This window comes from Miscanthus floridulus, chromosome 15, assembly GCF_019320115.1.
Source record: "Miscanthus floridulus cultivar M001 chromosome 15, ASM1932011v1, whole genome shotgun sequence".
NCBI classification, from domain to species: domain Eukaryota; kingdom Viridiplantae; phylum Streptophyta; class Magnoliopsida; order Poales; family Poaceae; genus Miscanthus; species Miscanthus floridulus.
The window spans coordinates 13,006,716-13,027,318 of NC_089594.1; the positions used below are offsets into that span (position 1 = coordinate 13,006,716).

At 44.8% G+C, this 20,603-nt stretch overlaps 1 protein-coding gene across 1 annotated transcript; it reads right to left on the reverse strand.

Annotated features, from left to right (window-relative positions):
• Window positions 1-8,740: 8,740 nt before the first annotated feature.
• Window positions 8,741-10,521, reverse strand: LOC136508870 (cytochrome P450 94C1-like). The gene has a single exon (XM_066503645.1). It carries the CDS (start codon window positions 10,403-10,405, stop codon window positions 8,864-8,866), a length of 1,542 nt encoding a protein of 513 aa, XP_066359742.1. The 5' UTR covers window positions 10,406-10,521; the 3' UTR covers window positions 8,741-8,863.
• Between the last annotated feature and the right edge of the window lie 10,082 nt (window positions 10,522-20,603).

Below are 20,603 nucleotides of genomic sequence, written 5' to 3' on the forward strand. Positions count from 1 at the left end.
CGCGAGCCACGTTGGTTGGGTGGCTGTGAGCGACTTGAGTACTGGCGGCTGTGGCTTGACTCGACTGAGATGGATGGAGCCCGGGCTTGATTTACAATCTCTGCGGTCTGGGCCATAGCAGCCGTCAGATAGGCTTGTATTTCATCGCGAACTGCTTGAGTTTCCGGGGTATTGGGTAGCCGTTGCATTGTCGCCATAGCAACAGCTACGTTGGCGCTTGGAGTCCTGAAGACCTATTTGTCCCCCTCCCTGTCGAAGGCATTGTTGAGGTCGCGTGGTTGGACCCTTATGCGTCATGCCTCCTCTTCTGCTTTGGCTTCGATTTGTCGGCGATTAAACCGGTCAATATTGCGTGCTTCGCGTACAATCCTTTCTTGTTCTATTTCACTGACTGCTGGTGGTTCGTCATTACTGACAACATTGATCAAATCCCCTCGCTTTGGTGGAACAGACAGGAATTGTGGGAACCTCGGGGCGTGGTCTAGGATATCCAGATCGTATTTGATGCCTTCATCGTCGTGATGCTGGAGCTTAGTGTGGACGGAGGCATTAGATGCGATGCCAGACGAGGAGCTGGAGTCACCCTCTTGGACTATGTGGATGGATCCTTCTTGATAGTCCTCAATCCGGATCATGTTGACGAAGTTGCGTGGCTTCGGCTGAGGTCGATGTATAAAACACAGATCCAAGCGGCATTGTATATTATACGCGTAGTTGGAGGCAGCGCTTCACAGGCCATAGGGCTGGGCCTGGTAGTTCTCCATCGAGGCTTCGTACTTGGAGAGTCGGAGACCCGTCGCGGAGGCTAGTCGGCGATGAGCGAAGCACCCTTCAGGAGTAGATATGACCACGAGATCTGTACCAAGTCGTGCAGGACGACTAGCCCGAGCTGGTCAGGTAGATCTGTTGTGGGGAGCGGTTACCTGCTCATTAAGTTGACTTTGAATTGAACTTACCAGAGCTAGGGTTTTAGCGAGTTTGGTGCTGACCCGATCAATGGAGTTGAGCAGGTCAGTGTTGTCGATCTGCTTCCCTTTGTAGCGGGGAAGCAGACGATGGGTGGTCGGCGTGGCTAAAGATGACGCAGGCGTGGTCGGAGCCAGATATACCATGGTCGAAGCCGTATCCACCGTGGTCGGAGCCGTATCCACCGTGGTCGGAGCCGTATCCACCGTGGTCGAAGACGTAGCCGATGCAGGTGAAGCAGTGGTCGACGCAGATTGAATCCGCGCCTCCTCCGTGGTCATGGCGATGAAGTCGTCGGAGCCGGTGGTCCAGGTGATCTGACCGACGGTGAACGTGAGGCCGTTCGGTGTAGCCATGGAGCTAGGGATGATGACCGTCTTGTTCACTTGGAGAGCAGTACGCACACCCCCTACCTAGCGCGCCACTATCGATGAAATATGGTTGGCAGTCTACCCAGGGGTATGCCCAAGGTAGTAGATTGTCGGCAGACAGATGCGCAAGCCACAAACAAGACGGTGGCGCAAGACAGACACGAGGTTTTATCTAGGTTCGGCCACCAAGAAGGCATAATACCTATGTCATGCGTCTGATTGTATTGTTGTATGTCAATGAGAGATGTTTTTTAGAGGGGTCCCCTGCCCGCCTTATATAGTCCGGGGGGCAGGGTTACAGATCTGAAAACTAATCCTAGCCAATTACAATTGCTATAGGTGTCCGGATAAGGATTCCTATTCTAACCGACTAGGATCTTGCTTGATCGCTAAATCTGTCTTGACTCCTTGCGTGGGACTTTGAACAGGTTGGTCAGGCCACGCGTTGTCTTTTGGTGGACCGGACCCTCTGATCTGGGCTGGCCCAAGCCTAGCCGTAAGGGTATAGGGGTTAATACCCCCACAATGAGCAAACAAAGGAAAATTACCTGCATACAATGATGCCAGGTGTTCATAAAGAGGAAGTGGCTTCTTTTGGAACTTACTGACTTTGAGATTCTTCTATTAAATGCAACAAAGCAACATTTTGGTTAGCTTCTTAAAATAGTGAAAACACAGTACTATATAATTGATAGAAAGTGACTAACCTCAATTAGGTCTTCCCATTTCTTTGGTTCGGCAATTGTCATGCTTAATGTCTCATTCCATCTAACACCACTCTCTTTTCTGGCATCTCTAACTGTCCTATAGTTTCCTTTCAACTCCTCCTTCTCTTGCATTTGTTGTTTTGTAAAATGAGCTAAAGGGAATGTTTCATTGAACTGTTTAGCAATATTTCTCCAACCATCTGCTGTCCAGCCATTTTGTGCCCTATACATTGGGATATTGACATTCTCTTTCATTACATCCACCAGCCATTTCTCATACGTGTAGCTCCATGTAGCCCTTGTACCCTGGGACGTTGACATTGCTGAAAAATGGTGAAAGATAAATATAAGCTAAAATTCTAGAAATATAAATGTAAGGTAAAATGCTGAAAATGATGAACAATGCTCCAAATTACCATCTAATTATTATAGGCAGCCCACATCGCTTGCGTGATTTGATCTCGTAATGTGTTGCCATCACTCGATTCTATCTCACTTGGATAACTGTTATCTCTCTCTGGCATATCAACAAAAGTGGTTGGATTGATATATTGTGGTTGGTGATCTAGCCAATTATCTTGCCCATTGTGCGCTCTAACTATATTGTGAAATACCACTGCTACTGCAGGAATCTTGATCTGAGTCTCAATTGGATAGTGTGTTCCCACTTTCAGAATTAGAAACCATTTTTTCAACACCCCAAATACCCTTTCAATATGATTCCAAAGTTGTGCATGCCGATGATTAAACAACTCCTTGTAGTTTGCATACTCATTTCTGTACGATGATCCACTCCTTCTAAACTCGCCAAGGTGGTACCTAACTCCTCGGTATGATGCTATGAATGATGGAGTTTTAGCATATCCGCCATCTACAAGGTAGAATTTCCCTGGCGGTACATGAAACCCCTTCGTAAGAGCAGAACGTAGGACTCCTGCATCAGACGCAGATCCTTCCCACCCACAAGAGATGAAAGTGAATTTGAGATCAAAGTCACAAGTGAACATAACATTCTAGGACAATGTCCCTTTTCTATTTATAAAAGGAGGGGCCTTATCTTCATTGATAGTTATAGGGATATGTGTCCCATCAATAACGCCAATGCAGTTCTGCACATAAAAAGGAACCTAAGATTGTTGGAATAGTGTGTTTGGAATGATACAAGGGCAAGCAACATATATGACTAACCTGGAAGAATGGCATGAACCGAGGGTTTGATAAAATCTTGGCATGTGTTTGGTTTGGATTTGGAAGCTTGATGAATCTATGAGTCAATGTTGGAATTATATCGAAAACCTCATTGACTTTCCTATGAATTGTCTCACCGCTGTGTTGGAATGCTTTCTTTAGCGTTTCAATGCTAGCATTATGGGAGAGCATGAACAAAAACATTCCTAATTGCTCCTCAATCTTAACACCGCGTGTGTCGCGTAATAAGTTTTCTGCTATGAGAAGATTTGCTATAGCTCTAAAGATCTCAACCTCCATTCTAAACTATGACATGCACCAATTTTTGTGGCCTTCTAGGATTTCTTTGACCTTTGTGGCACCAGGAAGAGATGACATGTGTTCTGGCATCTTTTCATCACAGAGACATGACATGACAACAGGGACAATAACAAAGAAAAGTTCATCGTCCAATTCATCCTCATCTAACATGAACTGCCTAACATCCTCCTCCCAAGAACCCATTATCTATTATATAGGGAATAGGGATAATATTATTAACTAGGATATAATATAACTAAAAACAAGAATTATAACTAATGTGCCAAACATAAAAGAAGAGTTATCTGAACTACAATGCATAAAAGAAGAGTTCTATGAACTGCCAAGCATAAAAGGAGTTCTCTGAACTGCAATACAATTTTCAAGTAGACCAAAACGAGATTTGCTTTGAGCACTACTCAAAGTAAGTAGACCAAAACAAGTACTTACTCAAGGAGTAGTGGAAGTCTTAACAACTTTTTCGATATATGTTAATAATGTCGTTGCAACTTCTTTGAGACTTCCAGTCAACTAAGTACTTGTGTCTGGTTAACTCTAATAACTCATATATAGTACTGATTTATAAATTTAACATGCATAATATATTGTATATAGGATGTGTTTACTGAACTGCGGCAAACGACGAATGAAAATGTGTGAGTGTTTAGTTTATTTCTCTGAAACTAATTAATGAGGTAAACCTAGTTCACTGGTCACTGTGTGCATGCTAAAAGAAATTAATCGTTCTGTTAGTGTATGCTTTTCGACTTGAGAGATCACTAACAAGAATTACTTTGAGCACTACTTAGAAACCTGTCTATTTTAGTGCATGCAGTATTCTATTTTAGCTCTCACTCAAACTATTTAGAAACCTATCTAGATATCAAGATATATTTTTGGACAACTAAAGAATGTCACGATTTGTCACAATTTGGACAACTAAAGAATGTCACTCAACTGTTTTCCTTTGTGCAACATCAAAATACAAACGCAATCCTAAACAGTACATTTTTTATACACTCAAGACCGAGTAAACAATCAAATCACAGCAGCACAACCCTCTCTTCATGATGAACAATCAAATCACACGATCCTGCATCAACCCTTTCACAAACAACATTCAGCATTCAACACATACCAGATCAACAAGCAGTCGTCGAGCTTGTTGACGTCGTAGCTGAAGTGTACCTTGGCGAGGATGGCCTAGAACTTGAGCTGACATCAAACCAAAAAAAAACTTCAGAATCAACAGATCTAGGAGATGGGCGCCATAATCTCCCACAACACCTTGACTACCTCTTACCCGCGCCCGTCTCATCACCGTACGAATCAGACCTAGGTCAGACCTAGGAGAGGAACTTGGACGGGTTCTTGGAGCTAACCTGGAGTAGATCTTGAAGCTCGGACGGAGGTGGTGGCGGTCGCGAGGCCGGCGACGGAGATGAGGAAGAAGCCAGTGGGGGGCGAGTATGGTAGCGGCGGCGGGGGGCGAGCTCGGTGGCGCGGTGGGGGGCGAGCTCGGTGGCGGCGGGGGTGGGGGGGCGAGCTTGGTGATGGCGGTGGGGGCAACGACTGTGGCGGCGGTCCTTCCTCTTCGTTGCCCTCGCTCGCGCGAATCGGGGAGGAGCCGCCCAGACCCTTGCGTGCGGGACGAGCCGCCCCGGGGAAAGTACAGGGCTCGGGTCACCCTCTCCTGGGTGATGGGTTTCCAAATGCAAGGGCGCTTCTCCATGGGGCCGAAATCCGCGTGGGAGCCTGGCCTAGGGAAAAGGTGGGGAAACCCCCGTGGATTGAGTCTTCCAAAGGAGGCCTAAGGGGCCATTTGGGAGAGCTCCTAGAGGCTCCGGCTCTTCCAAATTGCGAACTGTTTATGGTACTATTCATTAGAGTTGTTTTTCTCTCTTCTATCCAAATGAACTAGAGCCCGGAGGAGCCACTATTTTTGGCTGCTCCGGATCCGGCTCCTCGACACTGTACCATGGAGCCGAAGCCGGGAGGAGCCCGGCCAAACAGGCCCCAAACCATGGGGCCGGTGTACCAATATTTCAGATAGCCGGCCTGACCGATGAAAAATACAGAGCACTTACCTCAATACTAGAAACGACCCCTTATCTAGTAATCTAGGTATCTCAAGGAGAACTTGACAAAATTGGCTCTGTTCGCTTGTCTTATAATTCGGACTTTCCGGTTTATCTTTTAAGCCAGAATAGTATTTTCCTCTCACAACAAATCAGCCGGAATAGTGTTTCAGCTTGTTTTTTCGGCGAAGTGAACGGGGCCATTAACGCTCCCGAGAATAGATTGACTGACCTGTTTCATAGTGGCTGATCGGGGGCACTCAGTCTTTCTACTGGTTGATGGCTCCTGTCGCGCAGCGTAATAAATAGGAGGTGGGGACTGGGGCTCGAGAAACGAGGTTCACCGCAGCCGCCAGCGCCCCACTAGTTTTTCTATCCCTAAGCTGATCTAGAGAGCGCGCTCTAAGCGACGGAAAGCGCCATCGCCTTCGTCGCCACCACTGGACCGCGCCTGCATGGCTTCCCCGACTCCGACCCCAGTGGCCACGTCGCTGCGGCGCCATAGCCGCGACTGTGCTTGGCGACCCAAATCTTCTATCTAAGCTAAGTATTTATCCACTGATCTACACCCAGAGGTCCAGTAAAGTCTGACACACCGAGCTGAGACTGAGAACCTAGAATTATTGGTGCCACCTTTACATGTGTGTGGATGCTCCATGTGCTTTTTAACCATGCAAGGTGACAAGCACATTTTGCAGGTCATGTCTGATAACAACACCCATTGCGGTTCAGTTCTGATAAGAAGCAGCGTGTGAGAGTGGGAAGTGCAGGCGGAATAGGCGGGCTAGCTGTGGATGGATGGATGGAGAGAGCGAAACAAATCTCACCGACCGAGCATGCTTCAACTTTAGAACCATTCTAAGCTTTGAAAAGAGGCCTCACTCAGAGTTGTGAACAAGTAGCCAACATGCCCAATCACAGAGATCCTCCAGCTTCATCACTCACCAGAGGATGAGCTAGTCTCTCATCCTTTTCCTCAAATGACTGGACACAAATGGTGAGAAGGAAGATTCAGCAACTAACCACTGCATTCCTATATAGAAACTACAAATGTCTTTGGCACGCGCGCACGCCGTTTTAGTTGGATACTCCGTATATCTTTTGTAACAGCTGGTTGTTTTCTTCTGGGTTTTGGTCTACAATAATGTATAAATGTGGCCCCAAATCTCCTCCAGTTTCTAGCCAATATGATGGCGATTTCATTGCGCACGTTGCAAATAAGGCTGTCGACTTGACACCAACTAGGATCTGGTATGATAGTACTATTCCTTTTTGACATGCTGCATTAGTTGGGTATCCCAAATCCCATCAATGACTAATTGTGTCGGAGGCAAGTAAACAATGAATAATTGAGGCATCAGGTATTCAGGTTTACGTAGATGGTTCGTTGTCAATGACGCAGCTGCTAAACTATGAACAAAGTGATATCACCTAAGTACTATATTTCAAGCCATATTGTTTGATATTGAGGTTGGAACAGAGCTGGGAAGATGATTCCATGAACAAGGATACATGGAGGAAAGTTGGGCAAGAGAAAATGGAGACTTTCATGAGCAGTGGTGGATTTAGGATGGGATCAAGGAGGGGGCTAAGTAATGGACATGTTGATTGATAATGAAGATTTAATTATGATTTATGCTTGATGCTACAGTAATTTAAACGAGAATTAAGGCTCACAGGGGGCTGCAGCCCCCCCCCCCCCCCCCCCCCCTTGGATCCGGCAATGTTCATGAGGATGGCATATTGCCTCCGTCATCTTGGGAATTGGCCCATTAGGTGTCGATTTTTGCTTCACCTTTAAGGTCTTTGCAGAGTAGCAACTAAGTTCTTATTCTAGCATACGGCTATTCTTCAACCTGACAGTGGCAAAGAGAAGATAAGATGTACAGCATGTATAAGTCCACTTCACATCAACTAACATCTCAGCTGTTCATCAATACAATCATCCAAAATCTTCTCTTCAATAGTTCAATTTGCCAGCACGAGCACGGATCACCAATACCGTACACGTTACCTTCTACACGCCATCACTTGTCAGTGCTCTGAAGATAGATCTGTATCTGTATCGCCATAAAGACAGAGCCAATACCTATCGTCTGCAGGTTCGCAGTTGCCCAAACTTTGGACATCCAAAAAGCACATAGCATTGTAACGGTTTTGTAACATTTCATTTGTATTTGGTAATAATTGTCCAACCGTTGACTAATTAGGCTCAAAACGTTTGTCTCACAAAGTACAACCAAACTGTATAATTAGTTATTTTTTTTACCTATATTTAATACTCCATGTATGTGTTCAAAGATTTGATGTGATGTGATGTGATAGAGAATTTTGCACTGTGCAAAATTTGGAGGTGCAAAGTTGGTGGAACTAAACAAGGGCCAATAAGAAACTGAGAACTGTTGCGTGGATCCGACGTTGCATCCGGCGAATGAAATTCGCAGAGGCCGGAAATAGAATTAACAGGGACCATTTTGTTGCTGTTTACGTAAGGTTTCCTTCGTCGCAGGGTTCATCCTGTTGTGCCAATCGTGGCTCTGTCACTGATTCCTCGTCAGGAATTCAGGATGGTCTAAAACTCTGAATCTGCTACTGCGTGGCATGTGACTGAAAATGATGGTCTAAAACTCTGAATCTGCTACTGCGTGGCAAGTGACTGAAAATCTCTGCAACTTAAGTTGGCTTCTTCTGAAATAAAGAGCGCGTTTAGTTCGGCTGCAAACGTTGCACAGTACACGATTCTCCACTGTAGCATTTCGTTTGTATTTGTGAATTATTGTCTAAACATTGACTAATTAGGCTCAAAAGATTCGTCTCGCAAAGTTAAAGCAAACTGTGCAATTAGTTTTTAATTTCGTCTACATTTAGCACTCCATGTACTGTAAATTTGATGTGACGAAGAATCTTCTTTTTTGCATAGTGCACTTTTGGTGAACTAAACAAGGGCAAAGTAAGCTGAAACAGAGATCCAGAAAGAAGAAAAGGAAACTGAATCACGGAACGGTTAGCTAACAGGCAGGCCAGTGGAAGTGGCCTCATCAAACAGTGGTGATAACAGTTTGCTTTCTGTTGCAGACTTGCAGGCTTGCAGCATCAGAAAAGTGCACACCAAATGGATCGTGGATGGAATTCGTGAATGGGACTTTTGATTCAACTTGCTATGTACATTATCCGCGAAACAACTCTACTGATCTACTCTCTACTTCTTTTTTTTCTTTTTCTTTTTTTTTTTGAAGAAAGAAAACAAGAATCTCTAGCTTGGAACTCTTCTACTAATCCTCACTGGGAGGCCGCCGCTGATGGACGCGGTGAGCCCCGACACGAACTTTGGCGCGCAGGCGGCGCTGCCACTGTCCCCGACAACCTGGACGTCGAACGCTCTCACCACGGCCACCGCGACCGCCTTCATCTCGGTGACGGCGAGCTCCTTGCCGAGGCATACGCGGAGGCCCGCCTGGAACACCGTGTACTTGTACAAGCTCTCCGGGACGAACGAGCCGCCTTCGCCGGTGAGCCACCGGTCCGGGCGGAACGCGCCGTGGTCGGAGCCCCAGATGCGCGGCATCCGGCCCATGGCGTAGGGGTGGTACATCACGCGCGTGCCGCCGGACACGTAGGTGCCGTCGGGGAGCACGTCGGGCCCGGCGCAGAACTTGGAGTCGAACTGCACCGGCGGGAACAGGCGCATGTTCTCGTACAGCACCGCGTGGGTGTAGTGCAGGCGCTTGAGCTGCTCGAAGGTGAGCGGCGCCTCCGAGTCGCCACCGTCGCCGCCAGCCTCGGCGCGCATGGCGGCCGCCACGGCCGGGTTCTTGGACAGGAGCATGAAGAGCGTGGTGAGCGCGGAGGAGATCGTGTCGCGCCCCGCGAGGAGGAAGCTGACGACGATGTCGCGGAGGTACTTGTCGTCGACGTCGTGGTGCGCGTCGCCGGCCCCGGCCGAGGCCATGAAGCGGGACAGGAGGTCGTGGCTGTTGGCGACGCCCAGCTTGCGGCGCTCCCGGATCATGGCGGCGGCGAGCTCGTCGACGAGCTTGATGGCCTCCCTGAGCTCCCTCTCGGAGCCGACGTTGAGCAGGCGCTTGGCCCGCCAGAGCAGCGGCGACGCCGCGGCGCCGCGCATGGCGCAGAGGCGCGTGGCGGTGTCGAACGCGTCGGCGAGCTTGGACACGGGCATGTCCAGCTCGAGGCAGCCCGGGTCGAGGCCGAAGGAGATCTTGCAGATGGTGTCGAAGGCGAAGCGGCGGAACACGTCCTGTAGGTCGACCACCGCGCCGGCGTCGGCGGCGGCGGCGAGGAGCGGCATGAGGCGGGCCTCCACCTCCTGGGCGATGATCCCGAAAGCGTAGGAGCGCACGGCGACGCTGCCGAGCTCCAGGCTGGCCATCTTGCGCTGGTGGCGCCACGCGTGGCCGTCGACGTTGAAGATGCCGCCGCCGAGGAGGTCCCCGAGCAGCGCGGCGAAGGTCTTGCCCTTGGGGAAGTTGCCGAAGTTGGTCTTGAGCATGTACTCGACGTTGGCCGGGTTGGCGGTGACGGTGCATCCCAGCACGTGGACGTGGACGGTGCCGGTGGGCGACTCCCGGAGGAGGTGCGCGTACCAGTCGCCGAGGTTGGTGAAGTCCCGCGCCCACGAGCCCGTGAGGTACGCCCGGCAGACATGGCAGCTGCACCACGGCCAGCGGCGGAGGAGCATGAGCACCAGGGCCAGCGCCACCAAGCAGAAGGAGGAGGCGAACAGGGCCATGCCCGCGCACTGCGCTGCCCAGGGCAAGGCTGCATCAGCTGCTGCCATGGCGCCTCGCCGGGATCTTCCTTCTTCTTCTTCCCGTCTAGAATTAGCTAGTGGACAACTGGACAACACAGGGAGCAGGTCGGCGCCGCGAGGCAGGCGAGAGGGAAGGAGAGGGAAATGTGTGTGAGTTGTGAGTCTGTGACTGAGGAGGCTTTGTCTATATATAACGTGGGTGGCGGTGGACCGGGGAGGAATCCGCACATGGGCCACGTGCGTTTTTGGATTAAACAACGTTTGTATTGCCATTCTCCTTTTTACCTTTTTCCGTGGTGTACACAGCTCATGTCATGTGTTCCCGTCATTCAGCAACAGTCAATGACAGGTGGGTCCACATCAACAGCCACCGTAGAGTCCAGTTTAGTTTCTTTTTTTGTTATTATACTTAAACTGCCGGCTCTTGCCTACTGTTCTTTCTTAGTTGGTAGCTCCGGATGATACACATAGCTGGTTGCTAATTGGGGTTCAAATTAGCCTATATTAATTATGATTAGCTAACTAGACAGCTAACAACTAGTTGAAGACTTAGCTAAAAAAAAAATTAGCCACCTATTCTTCTCCTGTTTGGATGTACTAGAGTTAAGTTTGACTAATTTTTAGCTAGCTATCAATGAGCTCTTATTTCCTTGTGTTGTTTGCGTTACAACAGAAAAGTACATTTGGCTAAAACAGTACAGTTTTCTTTCTCAGCTAAACTCCATTTGATTTTCCTAAACTAATATAGGCGGGTATACATTTGACTAGCAAGGTGAACAAGCTTACACTAGTATAGAAATACATTTGACTAGTAAGGTGAACAAGCTTACACTAGTATAGAAATAATTTTAGGAGACAGAGCCCAAGAGATGTGGCTAAAAAGTGTCGTCGTCTCTTGAAACATCTAATGATTTTCAGAGGTGGTCCCCTCTTAAGAAGAGGGCTATTGATAAAGACATGCCTTTTAAGTGTAGTGCCTCTATAAATCACAAAGGGGTTGTCTAAAGATGACACATGTATTAATAGTTTTTAACTAAAAATCATATTTTTTTCATATTAAGTCATATGGAGACAAACTTTATATGAAAATTGTAGAGTTCAACAAGATCTACATCAAGAGGCTAATAAGTTTTTTATTGAAATTATTTAGAGTATCATAATTTAATTTTAAGTTGCTATTTTTTAAAATTCAAAATTTAGAATTTCGAACGACCACTGATGTTGACATGGTCCAAACCAAAGTTATAGTTTTCAATTCGATTACAACTTTGTAGTTGACAAGTTTTCAACCGAAAATCGTTTAGAGTCCCAAATATATGTTTAATTTTCGTAAATTTTAAGATTTAAATTTTAGAATTTACAAACAACATCGGATGTTGACATAGTCAATATCATCAAAGTTGTAGTAGTCGTCCCGATCTACAACTTTGATATTTACAAGTTTTTCATTTAGACTTTTAGAGTTTCAAATATTTGTTTTAAGTTCTTGATTTTGGCATTCAAATTTTCAAATAATCTCACGTGGATACATGCCATGTGCCAAAATTGTGTTGTTATACAAATCCGATACTTTGAAGTTGAAATATTTTTCATTTGAGTTCATTTAAATTAAAGGCCAAACTATTCAATACAATATTATACTAAAAGTTAGTACAAATGGATAGCATCTTATACTCACTCACAAGTGAGTGTATTGTGTAGTGGTAGGGATAGCTGCATGGGGCCAAAGGTCATGGGTTCGAATTCTACAAAATGGATGGGCCCACCTCTTAAAGTCAGAATTTTTTTTGTGTAGTTATGTTATTTGCATAAAAGTGTCTGATCATGAAGTAAGAATGAGCATAAGACCTAACTTATCTATTCTAGGTTTAGCATGAACAACATATACAAAGCATGAGGGGTGAGCTCAATCTTCCATGTGTCGTTATTAGCATGAAAACTTTACACTAAAGTGTCAACAACAAAGAATTTACTCATAACCAAGAATTTGACATGTCAAAATGATTAATTAACATCTTGCAAGGGGTGTACATCTTTTACCACACAACAACAAGGCCGCTGCTCATATGACCCATTGATCCATAAGGGTAACTCAGTGCCTCAACTTGTCCCACATTGGGCCAAGTCATCCAATAAACAATGACAAAACATAGGAGTACTTGCACGTTACTAGCAAACCCTCGTCACTAGATGAATTGAATCTATAGGATTACACTGTCAAAACATGATAGTCAACTTGCCATGCACGTACATATAAACACATGGTAAGTATAGGTAAGTGCTCAAATTGATGCAATAAAAACCACCCCTTAACTATAGCTAAAGCGAGTTACGTCACCTGATACCCATCTCGTCATGACCTTACCCCTCGCTGAACCTCGTTCAACATTAATCATCTTTGTCAAATTTTATCTCTTTCCTTCTCTACAAGTTCCTCAATCAATCAAACCACCCTAGAAACTCACGAGTAATGATGACCATGTCACATACTCGACTCCACTGTTGAAAGCTCTAGTTTGGTTTTGGTGATTTGATGAAACCCTAAGTGCTAACCCTTTTACTCTAAGTGATCATGAGATAGGGTGGCACATTCCAAGTGGTGGAGCAAGTGATGATGATCATGTTGGTGGTGATGGCCATGGTGATCAAGTGCTCAGGCTTGGAAAAGAAGAAAGAGAAAAACAAAAACCTCAAGGCAAAGGTGAAATCCATAGGAGCTTTTGTGTTTTGGTGATCGATACACTTAGCAAGTGTGATCACATTTAGGATAGATAGCCGTACTATTAAGAGGGGTGAAACTCGTATCGAAATACGGTTATCAAAGTGCCACAAGATGTCTAACTCATTGCATATGCATTTAGATTCTAGTGAGTGCTAACATCCTTGAAAATGTTTGTGAAAATATGCTAACACAAGTGCACAAGGTGATACACTTGGTGGTTAGCACATTTGAGCAAGGGTGGAGAAGTTGGAGTTGAGGTGGCCTTGTTTGTCACTAACTGGACGCTGGTCACGTAGTGACCGGACTCGGCGTTGGGTGCGTCCGGTCATCAGGCCAGTGAGGCACGTTGTTGGTCTATCGACCGGACACAAAACAGTAAAAGTGATGGGATGCACAGGGACTGCATCCGGTCACCTATGACATATGTTGACGCAAGTTTTTTCGCGAGAAGGTGAGGAGCGAACGCTCGGGTGTGTCTGATCGATGCCGAACGGATGCATCCGATCACGTTTCGAGCACTCTGAGATCTCTCTAGAAATGATCTGACATGGCTCGGCTCGACATCAGGACAAGGGACTAGTGCGTGCGGTCAGGGACTCGGTGGTGTTGGCGATCATGCGATCGGACTCCGCGTGAGCATGTCAGGTCATGTGCCGGTGCATCCGGTCGTCACTTAAGCGCGAGCGCGGGTTGATTTAGCCATTGGGGATTAGCGACTGAGGTTGAACGTAGAGGGACGCATGGCACGCATCGTGTGACCAGATGCTAGAAGCGTGCATCTGGTCACCCCAACCGGTGCGTCCGATCGCTCCGCAGTGAGCTGCCTATGGTGCCTAACGGCTCTATTCGTTGGGGCTCTCTATATAAGGTGTTTGGCCGGCTCTAGCTCACTCTCTTGGCTATTTTCATTGACATAGCAACCTAGTGAGCTAAGCCAAAGCCCTCTCACCCATCTCCATCATTGATCCATCATCTTTGTGAGATTAGGAGTGAATGCAAATGCATTGCTTGTGTAATTGCATCTAGAGGCACTTGGTGATTGTGTTTCGCTGTGGATTTCACTTGTTTCTCTTGGTGGTTGCTGCCACCTATACGGCTTGGTGCAGCGAGGATCATCGAGCGAAGGGTGGTGTTTGTCTCCGGTTCTGATCGTGGTGATTGTGAGGGGTTCTTGACATTTTCCCGATGAAGAGCCAAAAGGTACTCTAGTGGATTGTTTGTGGCTTGTGGATGCTTATCTTGTGTTGGTTGTGTGGCACCCAATTGTGGGTTAGGCGTGTGATGCCTATTAGAACCTCCAAGTGAGTGTATCACCACAACGGGGACTAGCTTGCTGGTAAGCAAGTGAATCTCAGTGAAAAATCTTATGTCATCATTGTCTTTGAGGATTTCTATTGTGATTAATTGATTGTCACTTGACACGACGGTATATCTTCTCTACCTCACTCTTGTATTTACATTCTAGTGTAGCTAAGCTCTTTAGAGTAATTAGTTTTGAGAGCTAGCTTGTGTCTTGTCTAGTGGTTAGTGAGGCTCTTTAGTTAGTCATTGAGAACTCACTAACTTAGTGGTAGTGACATAGCCTCTTGTGTGTGAAATAGAGATCACAGCAACTAGAATTGTGGATAGGAGGCTTGCTTTTTAGAAGGTTAGCACAACACTTGCTTCGCCATTTAATTAACTAACCACTCGACTAAGTGTTGTTGTAGATTTTTAATAGGCTATTCACCCCTCCTCTAGCCATTAGAACCTTTCAACTATTCTAAGCATGTTAAGAATTGTTACATTCTAGGAATTAAACAATCAGCACTTTAGGGTGTGATCACAAATAACAAGGAATGACAACTACAAGTAGCATCTATGTCATGGTCATACAAAATCTAACATGCACATACATATCACATAGTAAAGTTCACGCAATTAGAATTAGAAAAAGATAAATATGCATATGTTCCTGCTATGAGGATCGGCCTAGAGCTCAATGGGTTAGGGCTTAGCTCTTACACAATTGAATATATGATGCATAAGTTAAACATGATGACATGATTGCAATGCACAATGCATGAAAAGGTTATTAGTACTTTAAACATAAGCAAGTACATAATTAGGGACTATGGGTTAGTACCCGAGGGTTAACATATCAGCTATAGGCTAACTGGTCGTTGTATGTATCTGTGGAGCCATCCTTGACTAGGTCTCGAACCATCTTTGACTTAGGGATTTGTCCTATCCGAAGAAGGCATTGGACTACCTAGGCACCTATGGTTGGGTTGCTTGACCATAGGGATCAGACTATCCATCTAGGATTAAAACTTACTAGGTTGGTTCACTAGTTTGCTATGTGTCTCACACCAGTTAACATGAACCATCGAACCATTCGGTAGGTCTAAGTAGGACTAGACAAAGATTTCTCATCTCTAAAAGGCATGATCTAACTGCCCAAGGTGTTAGGTCAGGGCTATCCAAACAATGCTCTTCTCTACTATGGTTGATTGGATCTTTCGTTGGGTTTGGACGAGGGGGTGCTTCTTTGGTCTGATCTAGGTTGTTTGGTTCGACCAATTGAGAATCTAACTTGAACTATCTGTCTGCTTAGGATAGAGGATCTAACTCTCACCATCAATTTAAGGGTTTTCGGATCGTTGGGGATGACTCTCATCCACGATCTTCAGATGGGTTGGTGTAGAGACTCCTAACTCTATGTAGAGACATATGGGGTTACTTGGACCATCTAAGCATAAACTGCAAACTGTACAAGGGTTTTAATGCAATGATAAAGTCTCTAGTGTGGGGTTTTAGGCTTGGAAGGTCATCCGACACATGTTGTTGGATCATTCGCCAACTACTGTGAAAAGCACTAAGGCTCACTCTCGAGCTTGCAAAGAGTGGATCGAGCCTATGCCTTGCTAAGAGGCTTGTTGCTAGAGGTTGCTAAGAAGGTCTAAGACATGTCTAGGGAGGTCATTGGGTGTATTAAGACTAGGCACAAAGCCCTAAGTCATCCATGCCTAACCTACCAATTTTTGAAACTGATGATTGAAATCCTAAGCTTGGCTTCACTAGAGACCTTCTAGAGCTTACCAAGGATCTCAAGAACAGTAGCAAGGGCACTAAGGTTGGAATAGAGGGTGTGTTGAAGGCCTCGTTGTTTTCCTTCTTCCTCCCCACCAAGCTAGAAGGAGAGAACTTGGAGAAGCTCCTACCCTGTAATGGAGATGAGCTTGGGGCCTCCTTTGCTCCTTGGTGCAGCTCTTAGCCTCCTCCTCCTTTTGTTGCTCTTCCTTGTTCTTGATTCCTGCTAGAGGGAGGGAGAGTGGTGTGTGGGTGTGGCACAAGAGAGCGTGCTGATGCTTTGGTGAAGTGCCCACATGCACTTAGATGTGGCCCCTAGCAGCTGTTGTGTGTCACTAGGCCTGTTGGACCGTTTGATGTCTGACTCATGACTTAGTTGACCGACTGGACTCCATTGACTCACTGACATGGCACTTGCCAGATCGTCCGGTGGCTATATATAGCTAGACCATCCGATACTCTACAAAAGTGTTAGGTTCATCCTAAATCATATGTTTTAAATAGGTTTTTTTTTTTTTTGATACGGGACCCACGGGATACCCCACAAGGAAGAGAGAAGATCTAGCCTAACTAGGATTCTTCCCATATAATCCTAGTAGTAATACTATCCTGTAATCCTACTAGGACTCTACATTGTAAACCGACTAGGACTCTAACTTCCTGACTATATAAAGGAGGGCAGAGTTCCTAGACTAGGCGAAGGGAGAACATAACGCAACACAACACTTTACAATCAATCCAACGTAAAGGCTAACGCCGACTGGACGTAGGCTATTACTCGATCACGGTCGAGGGCCCGAACCAGGATAAATCGACTGTCTCTTGCGTTTACCGTCGAGTTCTGCATACGCTGAAGACCAAACAAACTGCCCCGGGTACCCTCGTGGCAGGCTATCAGTGGTGAAACATCGACAGTTTTAAACAAGGTCATGCTCATGATGATATGCTTAATTCAAAGAATGCAATAAAATCAAGTTGGGTTTCATACAAATTTGGAACGATGGATATTTCCAACATGTGTGCTCTATGAAATCCGATTTCCAACTCTCTCTCTCTCTCTCTCTCTCTCTCTATATATATATATATATATATATATATATATATATATATATATATATATATATATATATATATATATATATATATATATTCTTTTTGAGCTATGTGCCTTTTCTAGTACTCTATAGTACAAATGGTCCTTGCTGATCGGATTTCTTGTTTCATCATTAATTCCATAGAATTGAAAGCTAGGGCACCCTAATCCCGCATAATCATCCTGTTTGTTTGGGCTGGTTTGGCTTATAAACCATGGCTGAAAGTACTATTGGTTGGTTTAGTGTGAGAAAAAAATACTGTTCGTTGGCTGATAAGCCATACATAGCTTATAAACCAAATACGACCAAACGAACATGGTCCATGTGTTTGCAATGCAATGTCGTTCTTGTAACGTGGACGGTAAATCGATCTGGTGAATGCCTCCATCGAGAGTGATGCTATAGACATGAAAGGTCAAACTAGGAGTAGCTTTGGGCTGGCTGCATGGTCGATCTGTTTCTTTTTTTCTTAATCTATTTATTATAAAGATATTGTACGTACTGTATCGTAAAGTGAGAAATAAAATGATATAAGCCAGACATGCGTGGTCTGCATGTTGCCACTACCGGACTCAGTGGCTTTGTCGAGTGCCAGCAAAGCCTAATTTGCACTCGGCAAAGGCTTTGTCGAGTGCTGCACTCGATAAAGGACACTTGACAAAGAATTGGTCGGCAAAGGTGTCTTTGTCGAGTGTTTTTTGTCGGACACTCGGCAAAGCCTTTGCCGAGTGCCCGACACTCAGCAAAGTTGGAACCGAAAAAAAACCCGAAAAAATGGGGAAAATAAGAAAAAATGGAATTTTTTTTTAATCGGTGGAGCCCCCACCGGCCAGCGCCCGCCCATCTCCGGCATTTTTCGCGTAAATTTCGCAGTAACACGGCTGACGGGATTCAAACCCACGACCTCCCCCTGCGCGTGAACCTCCTCTACCACTACACCACACTGTCACTTGTCTGGAGTCCGTTTTAATTCCCAACATATTATATTAAACCGAGTGTAAATTGCTTGTTTGAGGCCCTAAACGAATTCAAATAAAAAAGTTATAAACTACAAAGTTTCATAACTTTTCGAGATCTACACTTCTAGTTTAGGAAGTTTTTCCATCCGAGGTCTTTACAAAATTTGAATTTCAAAATTTTGAAATTCAAACGCAGTTTTGCATGACAAGATGATTTCAAATAAAAAAGTTGCCAACTACAATGTTTCATAACTTTTCGAGATCTACAGAGTTTATTTTGGTTGTTTTTCCATCTGAGGTCTTTTGAAAAGTTCGAATTTTAAATATTTAAAATGCAAACACAGTTTTGCATGACAAGATGATTTCAAATAAAAAAGTTGCCGACTACAATGTATCATAACTTTTTGAGATCTACAGAGTTTATTTCGGTTGTTTTTCCATCCGAGGTCGTTTGCAAAGTTCGAATTTTAAATTTTTGAAATTCAAACACAGTTTTGCATGACAAGATGATTTCAAATAAAAAGTTGACAATTACAAAGTTTCATAACTTTTCGAGATATACAAAGTTTATTTTGGTTGTTTAGTCATGTGTTCATCCGACATGGTCGTTCTAACATTGTTTACAAATCTTATATATCTCTCTTGTAGTTTTATAAATTACAAGAGAGATATGTTAGATTTGTGAACAAATTTACTTTCATTTTGTCATATGAAAAAAGACCAAAACAAACATTGTACATCTTGATGAGTTATACAACTTTGTAGTTGAAAACTTTTTCATTTGAATTAATTTACTGCTTCAAAATATGCTTTAAAATTTTTTTGCCGAGTGTAAAAAAAAACACTCAGCAAAGAAGCTTCTTTGCCGAGTGTCAAAAAAACACTCGGCAAAGAAGCACTTTGCCGAGTGTCAAAAAAAAAAAAACACTCGGCAAAGACGTCTTTGCCGAGTGCCCGAAAAATAACACTCAGCAAACCACTTGGCACTCGACAAAGAGCCGGTCTCCGGTAGTGTGCGCTTAATCTATGTGGGAAACATACTAATTGATGATCTGGCTTAGCCTCTTAGGTCACATTTACAATTACACATGCTTCGTCACGTTGCACATAATCTAAGCTCGCATGCTCACACGGTGGGTCGCTCGTGTTTTGCCAAAATATTACCTTATTGAAGCATGAGATGAGGACATGCGTGCGTGCATGACCACCACCAGTGCATTGGCCGCGGCTTGGCGCTCGAGCTCGACCGTGCGCCATGCGCTGTGCTGTGGATGCATGTGTGGTCCTCGACCTGATCTGATCTGATCCGATCCGATCCGATCCGATCCGATCCACTCGGATCGCCATCGGAGTAGCTATAGCTGTATGTATGTGCCATCGCGTCGGCGAGAGATCTTGCCGGCCGGCCGGGATATCTCATTGGTGGCGCGTGCCTGCACCGGTGCATGCATGCATGCGTTCTACGATCTTGACCAGACTTTGGTTGTAGACTTGTAGGGCACTCCCAATTCAATAAACTATTAGTAGTTTATATAGCATAGAACATCATACTCTATAATACATAACATAAGGATAGAAACAATGTTTGCTTTTTTAATGGGCTACAGGTAGTTTCTTGTCCATTAATAACTATAAAGACCTAGTTTCTTAGTTAGACCTGATTTCTTAAATTTTTTCTCTCTCTCCTCATTAAATCATTTGCCATATCAGTATTTAATACCTGTAGAATCTACCATAGTTTCTGCATTGTGAGTGCCCATACCCTCCATTGTTCAGATCTCAGGCCTTGTTTAGATCACCTCCAAATTTCAAGTTTTTTCACTCTCTCTCCATCACATCAATTTTTAGCCGTTTGCATGGAGCATTAAATGTAGGTAAAAAAATAACTAATTGCACAGTTTAGTTCAAAATCACGAGATGAATCTTTTGAGCTTAGTTGGTCCACGATTGGACAATATTTACCAAATAAGACGAAAGCGTTACTATTCATCGGGTTGAAATTTTTTGCAATCTAAACATGGCCTCAACTCTCAAGAGGTGGCGGATTAGCTATAAGCTATACCTATATAGCTAGGTCGTCCGTCGTCCAACAATGCATGCAAGACGAAGCTGCGTGTTAATAACTCGATCATCAACAACTCACGTGCCGTCCGTTTATTATTCTTCAGATCATAGCAGTATAGGAGTATATATATTATTCTAAGGCGTGTGTGCTTCCACATCTCGCTCGTTAAGCTAGGAGCAAGGCTAATAATACAACAGCAGACCGGCTGTAAGAATCTTTGCAGACTTCTCTTAGCCTACTCATATATTAATTAGCTCTTCACTATTAATACGTGGCACACTTGTCTCTCATAAAATTTCTTGGTTCTTATGTC